The sequence below is a fragment of the Tympanuchus pallidicinctus genome, unplaced genomic scaffold, assembly GCF_026119805.1.
Source record: "Tympanuchus pallidicinctus isolate F22 unplaced genomic scaffold, pur_lepc_1.0 scaffold10, whole genome shotgun sequence".
In the NCBI taxonomy this organism is placed as follows: Eukaryota; Metazoa; Chordata; class Aves; order Galliformes; family Phasianidae; genus Tympanuchus; species Tympanuchus pallidicinctus.
The window spans coordinates 2,187,618-2,209,259 of record NW_026294619.1 but is presented as its reverse complement, the minus strand read 5'-3'; the positions used below and the strand labels follow the sequence as shown (position 1 = coordinate 2,209,259).

The 21,642-nt window shown below is 46.8% G+C and overlaps 1 protein-coding gene across 2 annotated transcripts in view; it reads right to left on the bottom strand.

Annotated features, from left to right (window-relative positions):
• The window catches only part of ARHGAP31 (Rho GTPase activating protein 31), a 57,255-nt gene extending 48,887 nt beyond the window's left edge, over nucleotides 1-8,368 (bottom strand). Inside the window, exon 1 of one of the 2 annotated variants that reach the window (XM_052704792.1) lies at nucleotides 7,464-8,368. In XM_052704792.1, coding sequence (XP_052560752.1) covers nucleotides 7,464-7,563 — 100 coding nt within the window. In that variant the 5' untranslated portion in view covers nucleotides 7,564-8,368. The remainder of the gene's footprint in view (nucleotides 1-7,463) is intronic. The other variant, XM_052704802.1, reaches the window with a different exon arrangement.
• Nucleotides 8,369-21,642: the final 13,274 nt, after the last annotated feature.

The following is a 21,642-nucleotide window of genomic DNA, read 5'->3' as shown; positions in this document are numbered from 1 at the left end:
GGCACCAGGATAGAGGCAGGCTGCTTTGAACCTAGGCTAAGCTCTTTGCAAACAGGGGACCGGCAACAAAATGCAAAAGGTGTGTGTTTTGCTCTTTCTTTTCTGTTGCTCTTTTGTTAAGAGCAAGAGAAGTCTTCACTGGGATGGGAACTGGGAATCCAATCCAGCTGTCATCATGCTTAATGCAAGAGGGGAGGCAGAAGAGGACATCACTATCTGTATCAGTGGTGCACATCAAAAGGCTTGTAGGGTTAGGGACTCTCCTCCTCATTCCCATACATCAAAGCATTGGTTTTGCTCTTTAGTGAGGCTGAAGTTTAGTATCAGTGTCCTGAACTTCATTATATGCAAAGGCTACAACTGTGACAGCAAGATCAGTCTCAAACCCATGGTAGGCACTTGCACATCTGCTGTCACACTGGTGCAGAATACCAGAAAGTCTGCTTGTGGCTTCAGATAAATATAGAAAACAGAGGGTTACATTATTGAATTACATATGAAAGTTAATAATACAGTCAGCACAGTTGCCCCACATTATTTAATTCCAGAGTAAATTCAATTTATGTTGCTCTGTTCTGTCCATGTCCATTGTAAACATGCTGCAGATTTTTTTTGTTGACAACGCAAAATACATCCGCTGAAGTTATCAGCAGAGAAGCTGAAGGTTCTGGCATACTAACAAAGGATAACTGGGGCTTGAGGCCCTGGGAATGGATGGGAAGTTGCCCTTAAAATAACTATCAGTGGAGCCAGTCAGCAGCTTTGATCTTGTGCTAGGTACCCAGAATAATGTGGATAAGATCCTTAAGATCATCAGGTCCAGCCATCAACCCAACACTACCAAGTTCACCACTAAACCACGACCCTGAGCACCATGTCCACGCACAGGTTGCTGTGTCAAAGTCACAAGTTTACCCAACCCCTGTTGGTGGTTCAAGACTGGAGGCAGACACCGGTAGTTCTCTCCTTTTAGTCAGCCTCAATTTGTGCTTCACATGTAGGGAAACAACATCTGACGCAGATCAGAGATGTGGTCTAAGAAGTGACATGGGTGGCCAATGTGACAGCCACCTCACCTCACACCCAGCAGGATGGATGTGCTGCTGGCGACGGGGCTGTTTTCATTTCCCCTAATACTGTTAAAAGAGAAACACTGAATCATATGTCTTTGACACAGCTCTGACTGCCAGCAAATGCTGCTGCTGTAAAACGGTGTCATATATGCAAAATCTGAGTTATGGGTGCAACAGACTCTCCAAAGCAGAACCAGGCCCACAATGAAAACTTCAGAACTGAGCGCTGAGATCATTCAGATCGCTTGTTCTCACACCTACACCAGCTGTGTTACACATTCACCTCATGCAGTTCCAGCATTTCATCCACCATGGGTATTTGCTTGAGCCACTGCAAGCTGTCACATCACAGGCACTGAGATCCTTGCTGCCCCACATCCAGATGAAATCAGCTGTCACCAACAAAGAGAAAGCATCTGCTGAATCAAAATACATTTTCTCATCTAGGATCTGAAGGGAAGACATGATTCACACTGTTCACCAAGCATGGGGGAGAAGGCCGGGTCAAAGCGGGGCTCAGTGCATGTAGATGACACGTGTGCCTCCCACAGTGCTCGGTGAGGGAAAGGGAAAGCAGGAAGCAGCATGGAAGAGTTCTCTGCTAATAACAGAGCTAACAACGAAAAGTCAATACAGAGCAAGGAGCTGAGCTCGATAAGAATGCTTAACTGCAGTAACACCGTGCCACAGGGACACAAATCTCCAGTTCTCAGGAACCAGAAACAGATTGAGGAAGTAACACAAACATCGTCCAAAGCAAGGAGGAACAGTGGAGCAGCAGAAGCAGACAGATGGCTCCTGCTCCCGTCGTTCCCAGTGTCTTGCTGCTCTCACTTTGTTGCCATAGAGGCTGATGTCTGGGACCCATAACATGATGCTCCGCTTGTGAGAGTGGGTGGAGAAAAGCAAACTCTGTTATTAAGTTTTCCCCCTGCACTCTCCATTTTGACAGCACAGCATCTCACCTCTCTGTCCTCTACACATGCCTTGCACCCTGGAATGGTGGCCCTAGCCCACCTCCAATTCATGTGCTCATCCTTTTCTTTTGCCTCTAATTTCAGAACCAGGCTATCCTGCTGGCTCCCATCACAAAGATGAGGGGATGCAGCCTTAACATGCAGACATCACATTCCCAACCTGGAGCAGGCACCAGTCATGAGGCTGCTTGGTCCATCAGCAGTGGGAAATGCAGAGCAGACTGCAGCAGCACATCCAATGCCTTTCCAGCCAACCCAAAGAGGCTTTGCTTGTCCCCTTCTCCTCCCAGCCCCTGCTACTTCTTCCCACACCAGGTGACAAGCAGCGTTTGCATAGCCCAGAACGATGTGCGTCAGGGAGCTGATCTGGATTGAGAGCAACCTGTCTGCAAAAAGAGAGAAAGGTTTCTTTTCAGATCAGTCCTTCAGACAGAACTCCCCAGTGCCACAGTTTCTAATTTCAAGAGCGGGATGAAGGCAGCTCTTCATTCTTCTGCAGCAGATTAAACGAGCATGTGGCGTTTTCATTTTACCAAGGAGACTTTAAAATAATGGCCTTGTCTTTTTCCTCCACATCGCCATTAATGATCCTTCAGCAGTTTTCCCAGGCCTTTCTGCATGCATCACTAACCAAAAGCACCTAATCAAAAGCAAGGGCATGCATTCACTTCAATATGTCAACACAAGAGCAGCTTGAAAAGAAATAAAGTAAGCAGACACAAATGCATCTTTTCTGGCAAAGTAATTCTGCAGCATCTAATTCCACTTTGGAGCCCAGAAATTCACGCTGTGACATGGGGTAAATCTTAGATGTTCAACAGCATTAGGTAAAAGCACACACCAGTTGCTACACACCTATGTGTGCTATGGTTTTTGCACATACCCATGCTCAGCCCCGCCTGCTCCTATCCCAGAAACACGCAGCTGCACACATGAGGAAGGAAAGCCCTATGACCCAGAAAAGTTGCTCCACATCTGGGCTGCAGGTTTGAGGGCTGGCTCCAAAGGGAGCCTGTCCTCAAAGCAAACTTTCTTCCCGAGTGGCAGCTCTCATCTGTCTGAGCTCAGACAAGGCAGTTTCACCATGAAATACACTGCATCAGAACCAGGCAAGGCTGTCCCAAACCAGTCAGAGAGCACCCAGGGCCACCTTTCCTTGGACAAATTTATTACCATTGAATTATTGTTACTGTTTCCCCTCAGAAATCTGTGCCAATCCCCTAGTAATGTCTTGACCTGCTGCGGCTCTCTAAAGCTGTTAGAATTTGGGGAACTAGTGCCAGCCAGAACCTCTACATTTTTATGAGATCACTAGATCTAAATGAAAACTTTTCATACTCTCATTCAAATGCAGCTGTGACAAGGCAGGAGCAGACTCTGCAAAAGCTGATAACGTCTCCCTGTGCTACATTTGCAAAGCACAGCTCCCTTCCACGGAATGATGCTGGCTGGCCACGAGCTTGGCCATAGCAAGGAGAGTATGAGGGGGCTGGTGGTTTCAAAGCTACTCCAGTGAAGTGGCCCTATTTCTGCAGCAAACAACAAAGGCAATAACCAGTGCTGGGCAGAGTGACAGAAAGTGCTTGGGTGCCACTGTGGGAGCTGCAGAGAGTGTGGGAGGGGGTTAAGGGGAAAAGCTGAGCTCATTGCTTCCCAACCAGACAACATCAGGCAGGAAACAGATGTGCAGCAAAACACAGAGGGGTACACTGACACCATTATTAATGGCTGATGGGGGAGACTAGGATGCGCCAATTAGACCTGCAGGCTGAGAATAAGGTGTCTAGTCTGCGTCTTTTGGCTTTTGCTGTCCTGATAGCCTATCCTTGCCCATCATACTAAGATGGAAGAGAACGACTCAGCCTTTTTCTGAGACCTATGTGGCTCTAAACAAATGATGCAAAGGCAGATCTGAGTCAGGAGTGATTCCAATGCAAAAGAACAGACTGTCTTTTACCAGCACAATCCTATTTTTATAGATGCTGCAGTCGTTGCTGTTTAAAAAGAATGGAAGTTGTACCTGATTGAGTACCTCGTAACCCAGTTTGAGTCTTCCACATTAGAAGTACTGGTAGTATTAATCTCAATTTTTCTTAGTTCCTATTATTTTAACAGCTTTTCATCCCTCTCTTGAAACATTCTGTGATATGCCCAAAAGCAAGACTATTGTTTCTGACTATTTTCTTAAGCAGATCAGAATGTCTCGCGTCAGTTAAGGTTTGTGCACAGCCTTGCGCCACCTATTCTCTACTGGCCCACCCATCACTATAAAATAGTTGTCATTAAGGAAACTGGGGTCCCAACAAGTGGCTCCCACTGAATTCAGCAGAAGCACTATGTACTTTTGCCCGCTGGACACCTAGATGGTTATCAAGGGGCCAAAATAAGGCTCTAATGTTAACCCTTCAGGGCTAATAACTCTCTAGATCCATTGCAGCAGTACAACACTTTAACAAAGTCTGACACGATGAAATGTTTCAGTAGAGATGTAGCCCTCTTGCCAACAGAAAGACCAGAAAACATAACTCAGATGTGCACTGAAGTTTCAGAAAACAGAAAGCAGTTAAGAAGTCCAGCACTGGTTTTTTTTCATCTCATGATTTTTGTGGCCTGACTCATGACTACAGATGCTTGGGAGCACTGATAACAGCCGGCCCCCATAAGGAGCACAACAACTCTCTGTGTCTAGACCACTGGCAGGAAAAGGCCAAGTAGGGTCAAACGCAGCAGTGACAGGAACTGACTTGAAATGTGGTAAATTCAAGGCAGCCGAGCTTCAAACCAGCCGCCAGACAGCAACATCTGCCCACATCACTGAGCTGGGTCAGGTCTGAAGAGTCATTGTAGGGCTAACAGTCTGTAATCTCCTGAACTACCCCACTGAACCTGCTGAAGAATTTACCTCTGCACCACTCTTAAATACTTTGTAAGTCTGACACAGCTTTCACTGTATTATCATAAAGCTCATTACTAGGCTCACTACACTGGGCTCAGCTCATCTGATCAGGAAACAGTGGCATCTCACCACCTTCCACTGAAATGCAGCCATCTCTGATGCGGACCACGGCTAGTTATTAAAGAGTTAAATGACAGGAGAGGAAATGCTGATACCTTAAGCAGAACATAACTCTCTCCACTGGAATTTGGCAGGGACACAGGGACTAAGGTCCCTGCAGAAAGCACAAGCCGCTCTTCAACAACCACAAGCATGCAGGAGCTCAAGTTGTGCATTTCCTCCACAGAGCATCAAGCGTGCAGTGCAGCACCCCCTGTCTGTAACAGCTAATCCCGAGGGAAAAAGCCAGATTGAATTGGCTGTGCTAGAACCTGCTTTCACAAAGATCCACAGCAAACCCTTTCCTGGAGAGCAGCCGACATGCTCTCCCCATCCTCAGCTGCCAGCTTCCATGAGCAGACAGGTACCAGAACTGCCTCCAAGCAGGGAACAAACAGAGCCTGCTTCCACCAATTAAACACACGTAAAGCAGAGAGAGAGTGTTTCGCATCTGTGAGAAAACCTCTGCCTGCAGAAGTGCTGGCTTGTCTCTGAGAACAGGCAGGACAATATAACTATCCCCAAACCAGCTATCTCTCATGCTCTATTGCTCTTCTGATTTTGTTTCATAAAGTACAGGTTGCAAATTCACGACGTGCTGGTGACATCTGAATGTTCATTTCTTCCCAAAAGGCCACCTTGGCACTCTTGGTCACATTCCTACCGATCCAACACAACTTACTTCTCAGTAAACTTCTAACAACCGAGTCTTTCATTTCTGGATCCCACAGCACTGGGCCATGGGATGTGCTATTCAGCAAATAGCAGCACTGTACAAAGGGAAAGGAACTTCACGTCCTCCCTGGTTCTCCTCAACTCTGAGGGAGAAGTAGGTTGGCACTGTGAACCATCCCACAGATGAGACAATGCCCTTCTTTCTTGCACCCAAACAAACAATTTTAAAGAACTGCAGAGTTTCTGGTAATAAAGTTTGCTGTTCTGGCATAATTTCAGCTGCAGTAATTATGTCTCAGCCTTAAAAATCCCCCTTGATGCTCCAGCTGAATATACTGCCTGTACCTGCCTTCCCCATGCTCTTTCTCAGTGTTTCTATAAACAGCTGTAAATTGTCCCTCCACCACTGCCGCTCACATAAGCACTGAGTGGGGTTTATCTAGCTGTATCTTGCACTGCCAAAGCAATATCAGTTCATTAAGTCTGTTATTCTGGCTGTTTCGATTCAGTGGCCATTAAGAGCTATATAAGTTAAAGGATACGGTAATTGTTACTGTCAGCTCTCAATGAAATGGAATGACTGGCTTTCCCCCATACCTGAATAAATGCATGTATATAACGGTTTATCTCAGTGATATATTCTCTGTCCTCTTCCCAGTGCCGTGGAAAGGACATCCACTATATAGTCCATCCCGCTGCCAGTGCCATTCCTCCCCTCACTCCATCAGCCATGCTCATCAGCAGATGAAAGACCTGATTGTACAGCCCTGCTTGCACAGCACCGACATTGCTGTTGGAAGCTCTCCTGCGCAGAGCAGCCTGACATCGGTAAGTTAACTGACTCCAACTGGCACAGAGTACTAACATCAGGGATGGGAACAGGCATGTATTTATCTTTCCTTATTCCATAAGTCAAACTCTCTGCTGCTTCTCTCATCCTCCAACCTTATGGAAAAATCACCGTGCATCCTCCCACAGCCAAGACTGACTGCTTCCAGCTGAGGACCCTCTAATCTTATCGCAGTTACCTCTTATCTGACTACCGTGTTTCGATCTCGTATCTGGAAGCACAGCCGTCGGGGGGAGGAGGAGAAGAGGGAAAGAGAGAAGGCAGAGCAGTGAAAATGTTAGCTCAGCTGCCCCTCACACCTCACACCCAGCCCTGCACCACCTCCAGCTTCTGTCCTGCCTCAGTCCCCCAGGAAAAGGACAATATGGGACATGGAACGAAGGACGGGCAGATGGGAAGTCCCCAGCCCCTCTACAGGTCCTGCTGCGCTCTTGTCCCACAGTCTTCAGGAATATTGGATTTGAGTGGGGCAACACTCCTCTGCAAGTCCAGCTCCCTAATGCCTGCCTTCTCCAAGGCCAAGGGGATGGGAGAGGGCACCACAATGTGCATGGGCCATTTGTGTCCTCACTGGCACACCCTCATCCCTACAAACCGTGCTTCTCAAACAAGACCCATGCAGGCGCATCACCACAGCAATCCTCCACTTGTTCATTCATTGTGAGTGCCTGGGCAGTGACTCCACTTCCCACAGATAAAACAGATCCAGGTTGCTTACCCCTCACCTTTGGGAAAGGCTCAGTTTCCAGTCCCGCCAATAAAAACTAAATCCCAAAACCGTGGATGCGCATTCTACTCATCTACAACCAGAGTAAGAATAAAGAGGCATTTACCATCCTGCCCAGAGCTCTCCAGATGCTCCGTCAGGTCACAGCCGAACGCGCTCGCGGCTCCCTTCCTCTTGAGTTTCTGCTTGGCTCCCTTGTTCTTCATGAGGTTAGTCCCAAAAGAGGTTCACCCCCCTCCTGCCTTCCCCCCCAGCCCCTGGCCTGGTGCGGGGCGACAAAAACTGGCTCTTCTCAGACCACCGCCCGCGTCCCGCTCCTGGGAGGTAGCATCGGGGGTCCCACACGGCGTCCGGACAGAGAAATCAACATTAATCCCCACCAGATGTTGGGCTGCTCTGGTGGCAGGGGAAGGTCAGGGTGCAAGGAGGCTGCCCAGCAGCGATCATAGCTCACTCCCGGAAGGCTTCGCATCGAGGGGAAGCGGCTGGTGGACGGGTGCCCGCATCCGAGCTGGTGAAGATGAGGGCAGGCAGTGGTGGCAGTGTGGACTTCTGTCCCTCAGAGCAGCCCTGGGACGCTCTGCAGTCACCCTTCTGGGTTTCCTCAGCCAGGCTGTCGCTGCCGCCAGCCGCAAGCGTCCCGCTCTGGTCTTCCTTCTCCCAGCTTTTGGAGGAGAGCGGGTCCTCCTGCGGGCTAATGGAAAGGGACTGGGGAAGAGCCTGTGCGAGGCTCCTCGCTGGCTCCCCCCCTTCCCCTCCTCCTGCCGTCGGACAGCGGGAGGAATGAGAAACCAGCTTCCTGTCCTGACTCCCTCGCCCGCTCTCCCTCCTTTCCCGCCTTTGACAAATCCTAGGATTATCCAGCTGAAAAAAATGCTGAAAGGAAGTTCGCCGAGGAGGAGCGGAGCGGGAGGGGGAGGTGGAGGGATGCAGAGGACGTTTTTTTGGCAGTAAAGTGCGTTTGTGAGCGAGAGGCTGAGGAAAGGCAACGAGGGGCTGGAGGACGGGGGAGGAAGAGGGAAAGCCTGCCCTGGCCATGGGCAGATAACGGGCTGAGGGAGGAAATCACAGCTCCCTCGGCACTGCTGAGGCCCGCGGTCGGGCGCTTCCTGCGCTGCCGAGGCTCAGCACCAAAAAGGCCTGAGAGGGGCGGCCAAGACATCCCTGCCACCTCTGGCCAGTTCCTTCATTCCGAGGCATCCCTCCACCGTGGCTCTGTCCCTTCAGGGTATGCCTTCCTCTCTAGAGGCATGGGCTGGGATTGGCAAAGCATGAGACGGGAGCAGAAAGTTGGGAAACGAAAGACGGAGAGGCGGGAACCGTCCTCCCTCCTCCCCGGCTCTCGGCAAGCAGAAACAGATGCCGTTCCTGTGCTGTACAGTCAGCTCTCAGAGAAAGCTGCCCTTTGCTGAAGAAGAGATTCAGAGCCAGGAAGCTGCATCACCCAGGAGTGTCAAGGAGCACCTCTTCCATCTGCACCAGCTCCTGCACCTATCCAACACCTCACTTCGTTACACATATTTTGTGAGAGCAGTCCCTTACTCTTTCCCTGTATTTTCTCTCCCAGAAACTCAGAGCTCCTTCCAGGGCTGGGGATGCCAGTGGGATGCATGCTCCATAAAGGGAGGCAAAACCTGCTCTCCAAGAGTTTCGCTGCCCCCTTCTTGCCCCATGCCACAGAACACTCTGTGGATCTTGGTGGAAAATGAACCAATAAAAACAGCTCCTTGCAGCTTTTCACTAAAAAACAGCTATAATCAGTCCAAGAAGTTTTTGTTGTTGTTGTTTGTTTTTGTTTGTTTGTTTGTTTAAGGAAATTTGGCCAGGAAACAGTGCAATGGACTCCCTCAAAATCCCTCCTGCCTCAACTCCCACCAGCACAGAAATCCGGCCTCCTCCCACAGGCCCACACCCCTTCTGACAAGCTTTTGACAATGTTTCTCAGATAAACCAATTTCCATTGCAATCCTTCTGCTGCCAAAATCCTTTCAGTTTCTGTCCCTTTATGTGGTGACTTTTTTTTTTTTTTTTTTAATTATTCCTCAAAAAGGCTGAATGTTATCACATTGCATGTGAGGAGAAACTCCACCAGTCCTAGTGAAGGACCTTGAGCAATTATAAATCCTATTGTGCAGCTTATCATTGTAATTATCACCAGTATCCCTGTTTTATAGCTGGCTGACTGAAAGATGATTTGCAGAAGGGTATCAGAGAGAAGGTATCTTGCCTGTCAGCTCCCACCCTCCTGCTCCTGAGTTCTTTCCACAAGCCCGATGGCTGTTCTCAGGAACCCTCCAAGCCCACACAACACTTTCAAAATGTCTTGAATCTATCCTGGGATTCTCCCAGCACCTCATGTCAGGATCTCTCCCTGTAACAACATGCCGCCAAACCCATTGCGTGCCACAGGACATCCTGCCTGCCTGCCAAGGCTTCCAATGGGTCAGACAGACAACAGGACACTCAGAGCTGGGTGTCTCGCCTGGCCGTCTTCTGTAGGAAAAGAAACCCATCTCCTTGCCCTTTTTGTGGGAAGCACATCCTCTCACTGACATCTCACATGATGCTGAGACCCAGAGCAGCTATACCACTGGAAATCACCATGTCATCTTCTTCAAAGTCCAAAACGCTGTGGGGGTAGGCAGTGTGAAAGCGGAGTCATGCCCTGATGTGAGGAGCACCAGAAGAGGCTGGGCCATGAGGGTGGCTTGTGTTGCAGCAGGACAAGGTTCAGCACGAGGACGGAAGGGATTGCCCGGAGAGCCCAGGCTGGGAGGAGGAGGTCAGGCAAGGTAAGTGAGAACCAAACAAGGGAGGCTTTACAAACTAAGCATTTCATATCACAGCCTGAAATCAGTGCCGAGCCAGGGGATTTTTCTGAGGGAAAGAGGCAATGTTCTCCTCCACAGAGGAAAAAATAAAATGCCTGGATTTGTGCAGTCTGGGAGGCAGGGAAGTCTGCAATAGCTGGGGTGATCAGTGGGGTTAAGATATAGTTCAGTGTTCCTCCTGGAAAAGCTTTCTCAGATGAAAGCATGGTAAAGCCAGAGAGGAAAAGAGCTTGGGCCAGATGCATGGAAAGATAAAAAGGAGTCCAAAGCTGAAACAGCTGGCAAAAAAATGGGGGAATTTTTATCCCACTTTAAAAAAACAGAAGGGGAAAAAAAAGTGAGTCTGCCAAATAAAAACAATACCAAGGCAAGCAGGAGCTCACACAGAAATTTACAGACAGCATGATGGCATGAAGGTGGGCTGGTGGGCCACCTCCCTACCAACAGTGTGCTCACCCTTTGGCCTGCAAGCCCACACATGTGTACGGATTAACATGGCATGGGTAATGACAGTGCTCTGCCTCATCCACACAGGTGGGGTGTTTGTAATCACAGAAGCAGCCAGAGAGCCTGGGGAGCAGCCTTGGCCATGAGGCTTCTCCTCCTCCAGGCCCAGCCTGTTGCAGAGGCCTCACGCATGCTATTTCTGGTCACCCACATCTCCCCTCCCCACTGCGTTTCCTCCATCGTGTGGAGCTCTTCCCTACCCATGGCTTTGAAATCTTTACCAACCTTCCAGGCGCCGCGCAGCACAAAAGGGCGGCTGGGGGTGGGGGGGAATGGAAGGACCAGGGGGTGGATTCCCCTAAAAATAGCCTTGCTGAGTACGACTGTTTTCCTGACACAGACGGGTCATTGTTAGACCCTGACACGCCAGTTCAACCTCCCTCCCCTCCCCTCTGCACACTCTTTCCTCCCCTGCCCCTCTCCATCTGGGTTTCCTGCCTACTCCCATCACATTGTGAAGCCTAAAGGCTGGTGTGGAGGCTTTTGTTTCTTTGGGTGCCCATCAGAGCAGAGATCTGGGGCTCCCCTTGCCACAGGGCACCTACCGCTTCTGATTCCTAAATCCTCCTATTCCCTTAGTTCTACTCGCCTTTTTTACTCCCTTGCTCAGACCATAAACTTGCCTGAACGGTGATGGTTGCTTCATTCTGTGTTTGTACAGCATCTAGCACAGAGGACCTCTAATTCTTGACTGGGGACTCTAATTGCTCTTTACTTAAACAATATGAAAACCATTATAGAAAGCTTTATGTTTCCCAGTGCAAAACTCCATTGATAGTGCAATAATATGCAATAGTATTATACAGAAAACATTCAGAGGAAAACTCTACCGGGCCAGACAAACAGCTAGCGAAAGCTTCCTTCTCAGAGATGTGCTCTGAGCCTTCTCCAAGCATCTTACCAAAGATAAGTTCAGTGAGGCAGGAAGGCAACAAACTTCATTCCATGGAGCCATTCCAAACACACATGCCCTCTCATAAGAATCTTGCCAGCAGTTTTTGGATAACATGAAAGAGGCAGCCCTGTGCTGAGTACAAGCAAAGCAGCACGTCACGGAGAGAGGTGATTCCTCAACATATTGCCTCAATGCAAATGAGCATTCCCACCAACATGGGAATTTTTTGGCCGCCTTTTTTCATAGAATCATAGAATCACAGAATCATAGAATGGCCTGGGTTGAAAAGGACCATTGATCATCTGGTTTCAACCCCCCTGCTGTGTGCAGGGTCACCAACCACCAGACCAGGCTGCCCAGAGCCACATCCAGCCTGGTCTTGAATGCCTGCAGGGATGGGACATCCACAGCCTCCTTGGGCAACCTGTTCCATTGCATCACCACCCTCTGTGAGAAAAACTTCTTCCTAATCTCTAACCTAAACCTCCCCTGCCTCTGTTTAAAACCATTCCCCCCTGTCCTATCACTATCCACCACTGTAAACAGGCGTTCCCCCTCCTGTTTATAAGCTCCCTTCAAATAGGCCGCAGTGAGGTCTTCCTGGAGCCATCTCTTCTCCAAGCTAAACAATCCCAGTTCCCTCAACCTTTCCTCATAGGAGAGGTGCTCCAGCCCTCTGATCATCTTAATGGCCCTCCTCTGGACCCGCTCCAAGAGCTCCACGTCCTTCTTATACTGGAGGCCCCAGGCCTGGACGCAGTACTCCAGATGGAGCCTCACAAGAGCTGAGTAGAGGGGAACAATCCCCTCCCTCTCCCTGCTGGCCACCCCTTTTTTAATGCAGCCCAGAACACAGTTGGCTTTCCAGGCAGCATGTGCACACTGCTGGCTCATGTCCAGCTTCTTGTCTACCAGGGCCCCCAAGTCCTTCTCCAAAGGGCTGGTCTCAAGGAGATCATCCTCCACTTTGTATAATACCAATTTTCCCCAGTTAAGTAAGCAAAGAGGCCTACAGTAATTGAACAACTTCCTTAAAGCTACTGTGTGAGTCTATAGGAAAGCAAAAAGCCAATTGACAGCATCTATGAATGTGGAAAATACTTTAAATGGAATCCCATCACTCCTCATGTGCTACCAGCCTGTGAGTACAGGTGATAACCAGGATCTCAAGCATAGCCAGCATCTCTAGGAGCTGAGAAAACATACCATGGAAAGAAAATCCTGTCTGTCTATCACTTCAGACATCCATTGCTTAATCACTGTGTCCAACTGCTATACTACAGCCTAAAAGAGAGCAGATGACTTTCAGTATCTTTTCCTTCACATTTGTATCTCGCTGGTTCTAGGAATTTCACCAGTGTTTACGTATAGGCACTGTTCTAGCAGAAATGGGAAATCTGTAGAACTAGAGGTCTACACCATTTGAAAAAGAAACTATTTAGTCTCTCCTACATTCAGTTCTGACAATCAACAGCACTGCTAGAACACAACAGAGATCCCAATGCTTAGAAATTCTGGTTAGCACAGCTACAGCCACTCAGAGAACACTGGCACCAGCATCCTCTCCACTGCCTGTATTCCCACCCTCTTATTAACAGGTCTGCCTGTTGCACTGGGAGAAAGAAGTTGTGGATTAACCACAAAAACAGCAATTCATTACAGTTCCTTTATTTTAATGATGATGCTAGGCTAAGGATGGAGAAATAGTCCGTATTGTAAGAGATGGGATGGAAGGAATGAATGGGTTTACAGAGGTGTTCACTCAAGCAATAATCAGTTCTGATCACTTTCTCTAGAAGAGAAGAGCCATTTTGTAATGATCTGTTGGGAAAAAAAAAAAAAGAAAAAAAAAAACATTGCTCAAAAGATGCTCATTATTTCAGGGATAAAAGCTAACCTGTTATGTGCTTTTTTAAGAAATCACTTAAAATCTGATTTCTTTTATTTTGGGTTCTTCTCTTGATCACATACAAGAAACTTCTTTTCCATGAAAGAGCTGCATCTTGTTTTAGCACAAGCTTTCAGCTATGACTCCTCTTTTGTCTTTGAATGTCTAGCATACCAGGGAAGAGCTCCTATGATGATGGTCTGCAGCTAGGGCAGGCTGTTACTTCACCCCCTCCCCCTGTCTCTAGCAAGGCAAAATAGGGTTTGGTGGCAGGAGAGGAAATACAAGTTTGCAAAAGCCACATGCACCCTCTGCAAACAACTCTGCAAGAGGGATGTCAGCTGTGTTGGGCAGAGTGCTAGCAGCTGTGGCCAGCAAGGCCAGGTGTTCCTGCAAGTGGTGGCTCTGGTACATTTATTGTTTCTTCTTTCTGTGTGCTGGGCTATGTCCCTGTAGGGAGCATAGTGGTGGGTCTGCACAAGTCATCTCCTATTGTCTTCTCCACAAGGCTGACCATATCCTCTCTCCCTTCCAGGCTTTCCCTTCCTGCCTTGCACCACATCACTCTGTATGGTCAGGCATGTGCCTAAATTAAGTGGAAAAACAACTTGCCCTTCTGTTTTGCTCTCGGATGCTGATGTTACTGAGCAGGGAAATCAGCTATATGAAAAGAGTCCTGATGTTTGAGTGCCCTCCTCTCAGGATGTACACATTGTTAAAGCTCCCAGTATTCTCCCTTAGGGAAAGCTGTACCTCTCCTATAACATTTCTTCACCTGGCCACTGTAGCAGGTGGTTTTTTCTGGGGTGACATGCCAGGCTGTTCTGGTTTTATTAAACTTCTTTGGCCCACTTCCTTTTTTCTTTTTCTCTGCTGTTGGAAATGTCACCAGAGCTGCCATGCTGTCAGCAGCGTTGTGTTGCTTGAATCCTACAGGATCTCAACACCTCCAGAAAAAGATGGCACAGTTATCATCTTTCCATCACAGGCCAAACGTGCTTGGCTTGCCGTGGCTCTGACACCTCACATTGTCTAAATCTGTGGTTCAGATTATTTCCCTACTCACTCTGAAGTTACATTGGGCGTAAGTTACAGCAGAAAGTGCTCAGAAGACTTCAGGCTGGAACCAATAACGTGCTTTGAGTACTTTGCAATTACTTACACAGCTTAATTGACTGCTTTCAACTTTTATGGCTAGTTGAACATCACAGTAGCAGGCCAATATGGGCAGGACATCTGGGGAGCCATCTCCCATGTAACTGGGGCAGCTGTGGCAGGACCAGACAGAACCATCTTTTCTGCAGAAGAGCAGAGGGGCTTTGTTATCTCTAGAATAAGCTTTGGCTAAGAAGCCTGGCTCCATAATGCTGCCCTGCTATTTTTAGACCCTTCTTCTAGTGTGCCCACCCAGTGCTGTTCCCCTTGTTTGTTTCCTACCAAACAATGAGACCTGAAAGAATTGCTTGGAAAGGGGCCAGCGCTCTTGCAAACGAAACTGTCAGGCGGCCAAGCTTTGCAACAGCCCTTTGTAACGTACTGTACTGGGAAATGGGAAGCGATTGTCCCTCTAGATCCAAGGTCTAGCATGGGCTTATGAGCTCTGTGGTATGGTCCAGCCCCAAGCGTATCTCTGAGGGGTGTTAGAAGGCCTGGGAGGGTGAAGGCAAAGAGAAAACAAAGCCAGGTGGTGAGGGGCAATGTAGGATCTGCTCTCTGTTCTCTCTCACCCCTAATCCTGTACTCCTGCCAGTGCATGGTTTAGCATCAAGTTGTTCCTGGAAAGCCTTTGCTATCTGCCTTGATTGTAGCAGAAGCTGCTCGTGTACATATAGGGTTACAGGTTCAGTCAGATGTCATTCTCACTCACCACTCTGTCTTTCTTTTCTGTGCTTTCGTGGGGCTTGGCTACCATTTTCTGCAACCTTAGCACTGGGTGGTGAGGAAAAAAGCAGCCCTAGCCCCACTGGTGAGCAGAGCAAGAGCCATGCTAAGATTCCTCCGGCTCGCTTTGAGCAAATGGAGCCAAAGAAAAAAAAAAAAAGGAGGGTGAAGAAGAATGGAAAGAAAAAAAACGCCAGACAGGGAAAAAAGAGAATGAGCAGAGATTTCTTTAAGAGGAGGGGTCTGCCTGATCCTCAGCAGCCTAAATGATGAGAGCTTGGAAATTGCAGATATCCATCCAAAGTAGATTTTGTTCCATTATCTTAGGTTCCAATTTTGTTGCTTCTTTTGTCCTCCTAAGCCAAATCCTCTCTCACCAGAAATGGATGTGTGTCCCAGAGGGAAATTCCAGGAACGTCCTTCAGCTGGATGCGGTTTGGGTTTTCCTTTAGGCCCATAAAGCATCAGAGAGGTCAAAGCTTGCAAAAAATAGATGCCAACAAGAATCAACATTTCCAGAAGGGGAAGAAAGTTGCTGAGTATTGGAGCACAATTTAGGGCAAGAGAGTGATCAGCTGAAAAGGTATCTGCCCAAACCACACAAGCATTTGGTTCTCCTGCCTGAGAAGAGGGACAGAGGGAGCACGTGTACCCAATGCCAGAATGCTGTGCTTTCACTCCACCAGTCACCATGTATGTACTTTTCTCTGGCAAATTTAAGAGACATTGGGACAAATCCAAAGGTTTGAGTTCTAGTCATGTAGCATCTTTCTTGCAATCATGCCAAGTATTTGCAAGTTGAAAATGGAACCAACACTAAGAACTGCCTAGGAGAATGCATGCTGGTAGGAAAAATGCAGCTAGGGGAGAAAATAAGTAGGTAATAATATTTTAACACTATGGGCACCCAGCACAAGTTGATAGGTGTTGTAGGACAGCAATTTTAGGCAGAAATTGAGAGTGGAAAGAAAGTAATTCAGGCATTACAGCAGGCACATCATGTGAGAGGGAGAAACTAGTGCATCAATGAAAGGCTGCATTTAGACTGACCCTTAGCAGACAGGATCTATGGGATAAAGTACACAAGATCTGGCACTGCTTCACTTCAAAGTAATGCAGACCACTTGAATAACTCAAACATCACTAATAAAATAGACTGAAGGAGTCATTTGGGGATGGCCCTTTTGAGAGGGAAATGAAGTTTTATACATGTCAAGTTTTCTGGGTGGCAATTTTATTTTCATCCGTAGCAGTTGTGCTAAAGTACCAGTTCTTGGAGTCCTGGGACTTCTTGCAAGAATTTCAACTTCCTATTAAAACCAGAATAATAATAAAATAAAAAAAACTACAGCCTTCATTAGCGCACAGGGAAATTTTGAAGACACAAACTTTAAAAGCTTGGGAGATTTTGGACAGCGAGCTAAAAAACAAAGGCCTGTCTCTATAGCAGCTCCTTATTTGGTACACACAGTCTGGTCGAGAAATCTGGGATCCTCTTAGTTCATGTTGCAGTAATAAAGCAGTTTATTTCATACTTGCTATTTATTGCAGAACACAGGTCCACTGTGCTCAGTGACTAAAGATCATTTGTGGAGCCTCAACAGTCAACAGGAAATTATATTCTCATTTTGCCAAATCACTTTATCACAATGCCACTATGAAAAGACCGTTCATCTATTTAAGTGGTTGCTTAGGAGATGCGAGAGGGATTGGCCAGCAGCCACTTCCCTCTTCTGACTTCTCTAAGATAGTGCTGCAGCCCCTTACCTACAAGCAAGCCAGAGAGGAATTGATTGAAATCAAGGAGATCACACACTGCTTCTTGTGATCTGTGGCAGGAAGGCCAGGCGGAGGAACTCCTGAACTCCAACTGGATGGGAAGCAGAAAAACTTAGCAGCTGGGAAGATCGGGGAAGAAGATGAATTAATGACATTCTGAGAAGCTCAAGGGTGGCAAGAAGAGGGCTGCTGAGATGAAATTAATTATCTGAGCGACCACTGGCAAAACCCTGCCTTGAGAAGCTGTATGGTGGACTCTGTTCCAGGAGGAGCCTCTTGCAGGAGCCATAGTTTGGAACTGAAATGGAGGAGGAGCAATGGGAGGACTGCTAGGGACGAACCATAGCTGCCTAACTTTCCTTTTAGTTGTGGCTTTTGGCCTTTAAATGAAGTGAATATTCCATTCAGAACATGGAGCTGTTTGAAAAAGGAATGTGAAATGTTGGTATTTTTAAGGCCTAATCCCTCACCACTGAATTGAGGCATTAGTACGGGGTCTGGGAGAAGTTTGTTGAAGTCAAAAAAGATTCCTTTCTCTATAATTTATGGACTCTTCTGGAAGTTCTAAGGAAGACTTTTTTAAAATTATTCTAGCTCAAAAATCTTGTGGAACTTACTGACCAAAAATAAACAACTGAATTCACTACCTATGAATAATATGTCTTTTCATTAATTAATGTTCTGATCAGCTTGTCTTGCATATCCTGCACAGTTCCTGTACAGCTTCATTATCTAATAAAAAGCAGAATTTAAATGCTGCTTTTCTGCTCATTAACTGAATTCCTATTCTCATCCAGAGATAGACTGACACAAATCAAAAGTAAAAAAATAATTATCATGTAAATAAGCAAAGCCATTCACTACTTTCTAACATAACTAAATGCAAATTATGGATCTGAATAAATGGGAGTGATTAGATTGTTCTATTTACATGTACAGAGAGCTCCGACTAGCAAAAAGTTACTAAATGTAGTGGAAAGGTTATATTTAGTTTCAAATCAGGATGCTTTAATTACCAGCTGACAGGAAGCAACCTTTTTAGTTTTGTTTTGTTTTGTTTTCTGGTAATTATTATCAGGTTTTGGAAATAACTGCAAATCTGAAACACAATTAAAATAGATTGCTCCAATCATCTTATTTTGCTACCTGATATTTTTATATCACACCGTCTTGAGCAGACATTATCACATGTCATTCTTGTGGAAACTTTACAGACACTTCTCCAAGACAGCCCAATTCATTCCAAGTTATTGTTGTCTTCCTCTTAAACTGTCTGGGGTATCCATAAATGAATGTGACCTTGATCATCTCCTCTTTTTTCCAGTTAACCTTTGCAATAGGTAACACAGTTGATTATGTTTACTGATCATAGAATCATAGAATCACAGAATGGCCTGGCTTGAAAAGGACCACAATGATCATCTAGTTTCAACCCCCCTGCTGTGTGCAGGGTCGCCAACCAGCAGACCAGGCTGCCCAGAGCCACATCCAGCCTGGCCTTGAATGCCTCCAGGGATGGGGCATCCACAGCCTCCTTGGGCAACCTGTTCAGTGTGTCACCACCCTGTGTGAAAAACTTCCTCCTAATCTCTAACCTAAACCTTCCCTGTCTCAGTTTAAAACCATTCCCCCTTGTCCTATCACTATCCACCATTGCAAATAGCCGTTTCCCCTCCTCTTTATAAGCTTCGTTCAAATACTGGAAGGCCACAGCAAGGTCTCCCCAAAGCCTTCTCTTTTCTAAGTTAAACAATCCCATTTCCTTCAACCTTTCTTCATAGGAGAGGTGCTCCAGCCTTGATACCCCTCTCTATGGCCAGAGTAGGAGTGAACAGCAGTGGAAACCGTCAACTCTTTGTGCTCAGAAGCCGTCAAAAAAAAATGAAAAAACAAAACAATTCTTTTGACTACAGTCTAGCACCACTTATTACAGTCTTTTGAAACAACTGACACTCAACATCTGAGGGTTATAAAATTTTTTTAAACTTGCTACCTAAGCTTTGAAGTGCATCTGAGCACAGCACTTGCACCAGACATGGTTAGGCGCCGCATTTCCAGAAGACCTTGGAGTCTATGTCACCCCTGTCAGCCCTCTTGCTCTGCCCTTTCCTGGCATAATGCTTCCTGTACTTCAGCTTTTCATACCGTCCTTGGGTTCCCAGAGCCAGCATGTAGGCTGCAGAACAATAGCAATTGCTGAAAATACGAAATAGGAGAAAAAAAAACATCTTGGTAAAACACACACATACGGAGTAGGATATAAAAATAAGAAGTGACAGCTCAGCTCTGGGGCCCCAGGATCTATGGGCTGTGGATAAAAACTGCTTCTATTTTTCTTTTAGCTTCTTCCTTCTTGCTCTGCTTCTGAAAAATGCTATTAAAGAGCCAGATCCTCTTTGTCATCCTTCCAAGGAAGTGTATTCCTCACGTGCCAATAGCATCATAACTTCTATTACCTTAGCATATTCTGGGCCCTTCTCCCTCCTTTTATTTGATTCCAATAGCTCAGTGAATAACTTTGCAATGAATTACTTATTCTGCAAATCTAGCTTCTTTTTCAATTTGTGGACTGTGGTCCACAATCTCCCAGAGAAGATTGCAATTTCCTTAGGTTCTTTATTATGTTATGTTATCTGTCCAGTCTTCTGCAGTTTCTTCCTCTCATCTATGGATTGATTGTGGACACTGAAGGGAATTTCTGGCTAGTTGTGGTTTGGGGCACATTAACCAGCTGTGAATAGAATTCATGGCCTGAGAAAAATCAAGTGCATGATCAAATGCCAATTCTACACTACAAAAAGGTCATCATTATTACTTTAAGTTGCAACTGACTTTTACACCTGCATTTTTTACTTAAAGAAAGTGAATGTGTGAGGAGTACACTGAAAGGAGAATCATTCATGTATAGGGGTGTATATAATTGAAGGGAGATAACTTTTCCATTATGTTCAGAACAGAATAGAGCCCAGCTGGTTTCAGAGAAAGAAATGATGACTGAGAAATGATACTGCCAAGCTGCCAACAGCCACTTCATTACATTGTTATTCTGGGACATCCTGGTGTTTTCCAAATCTTCATCCCAGCCCCTGCAAATTTGTCATTGGGCAGCAGGAGGCAGCTCCGAAGGCAAATAGAACAGGTAGTGGCACAGGAAAAAACAAAACCATCCTTGCTCTAAGCACCACAAAGTCGGTGTCCCAAAGTTGTACGTATGAAGGAAGCCCTTTGAAGGGATGTGTTTGGCTTGGCTGGCTTGTGTGCTGGCCCCACCTTGCCATAATGAGAGGGTTGGTGCAAAGCACAGGTTTCCTGCAGGCTCCTGTCATCCCTAAGCTCCTTAATATACCTTTTTAGTATAGGGAAAGAGAGGCAGGGGCTGGAGAGGAATGGTGTCAATTTCTTTGAAGAGGCACTGACCAACAGCCAGAGCATTTCAGGGGGAAAAAAAGACAACTCCACCCTCTGACCACAGAAACGTCTCACCACATCCCAAGCCCAGGCTAGCAACTGAGTCCTTCTTCACACTGAGGAACAGGCAAGAAAGAAAGCCAGGAGAAGTGGGATGTATAGGGACCCAGAGATATTTTTAAACATGCTGGCGTTCTGCTTGCATAGTTTTGGACTGGTTTGGTTGGCACAAGGACCTTTCTTCCCTGGTCTTCATGTATCACACTTGCAATAAGGTCATGCTCATGTCAAGATTAAATGTTTTGACTGACAAGACAGCTACAGGGATGGGTAACCAGCAGCATTTCTGAACATGCTTATTCCACAGCCTGTTGGGCTAAGGAGAACCTCCTCTCAGAGTGTCCTGCCCTGTGCACAAATACAATACTGTCAAAGAGGACCTGCTCTGGTCTTTCACATAAGATTATGGGTCTGAATGAAGGGCTTCAACAGCCTTTCATCCCTATTGAGCTCTTGGGCTGTTAGCTGCAACCTCAGTCTTCATTCCCTGTACAGGAGCAGACCACCACCATGCCATGCTTGATAGACCCTCTCTCCTTACAGATCTGTGCCTCAGGGTCTCTGACCAGCTTGCTGTTCTTGGAGACAGAGCACAGGAGGGACTGTGCAGGAACCAAATGTAGATGAGCTGTGAGCCATAACTAAGCATTGTGGAGGATAACAGCAAAATGGCTATGGCTGCACACAGAAAGGGAAATGAGTGAGGCTCTGAACATGTTTATTCACTCTGGGCACTTCCAATCCTACGGTGTTTTTATGAGAGGAATGATAGTTTGCTCCCCCTAATGACCAGTGACCTGGATGCAGTGAAGTCCCTGGGACCCCATGACATTGTCCTCTTATGGAGGTTTCAGAAATTTTGCTCTGGCACTTTCAGAGGCGTAAGGCATCATTTCTAAACAAGAAGACCAAAGGGATGTGATAGAATCCTCCCAGCCTTCCTGGCCACCCTTGATCCATGGGGAAGAGACGATGAGGTACTGTGGGCCCAGAGAGGGCCCAGCCACTTCCCCCTACATGAGATGCCTGAAGTGAT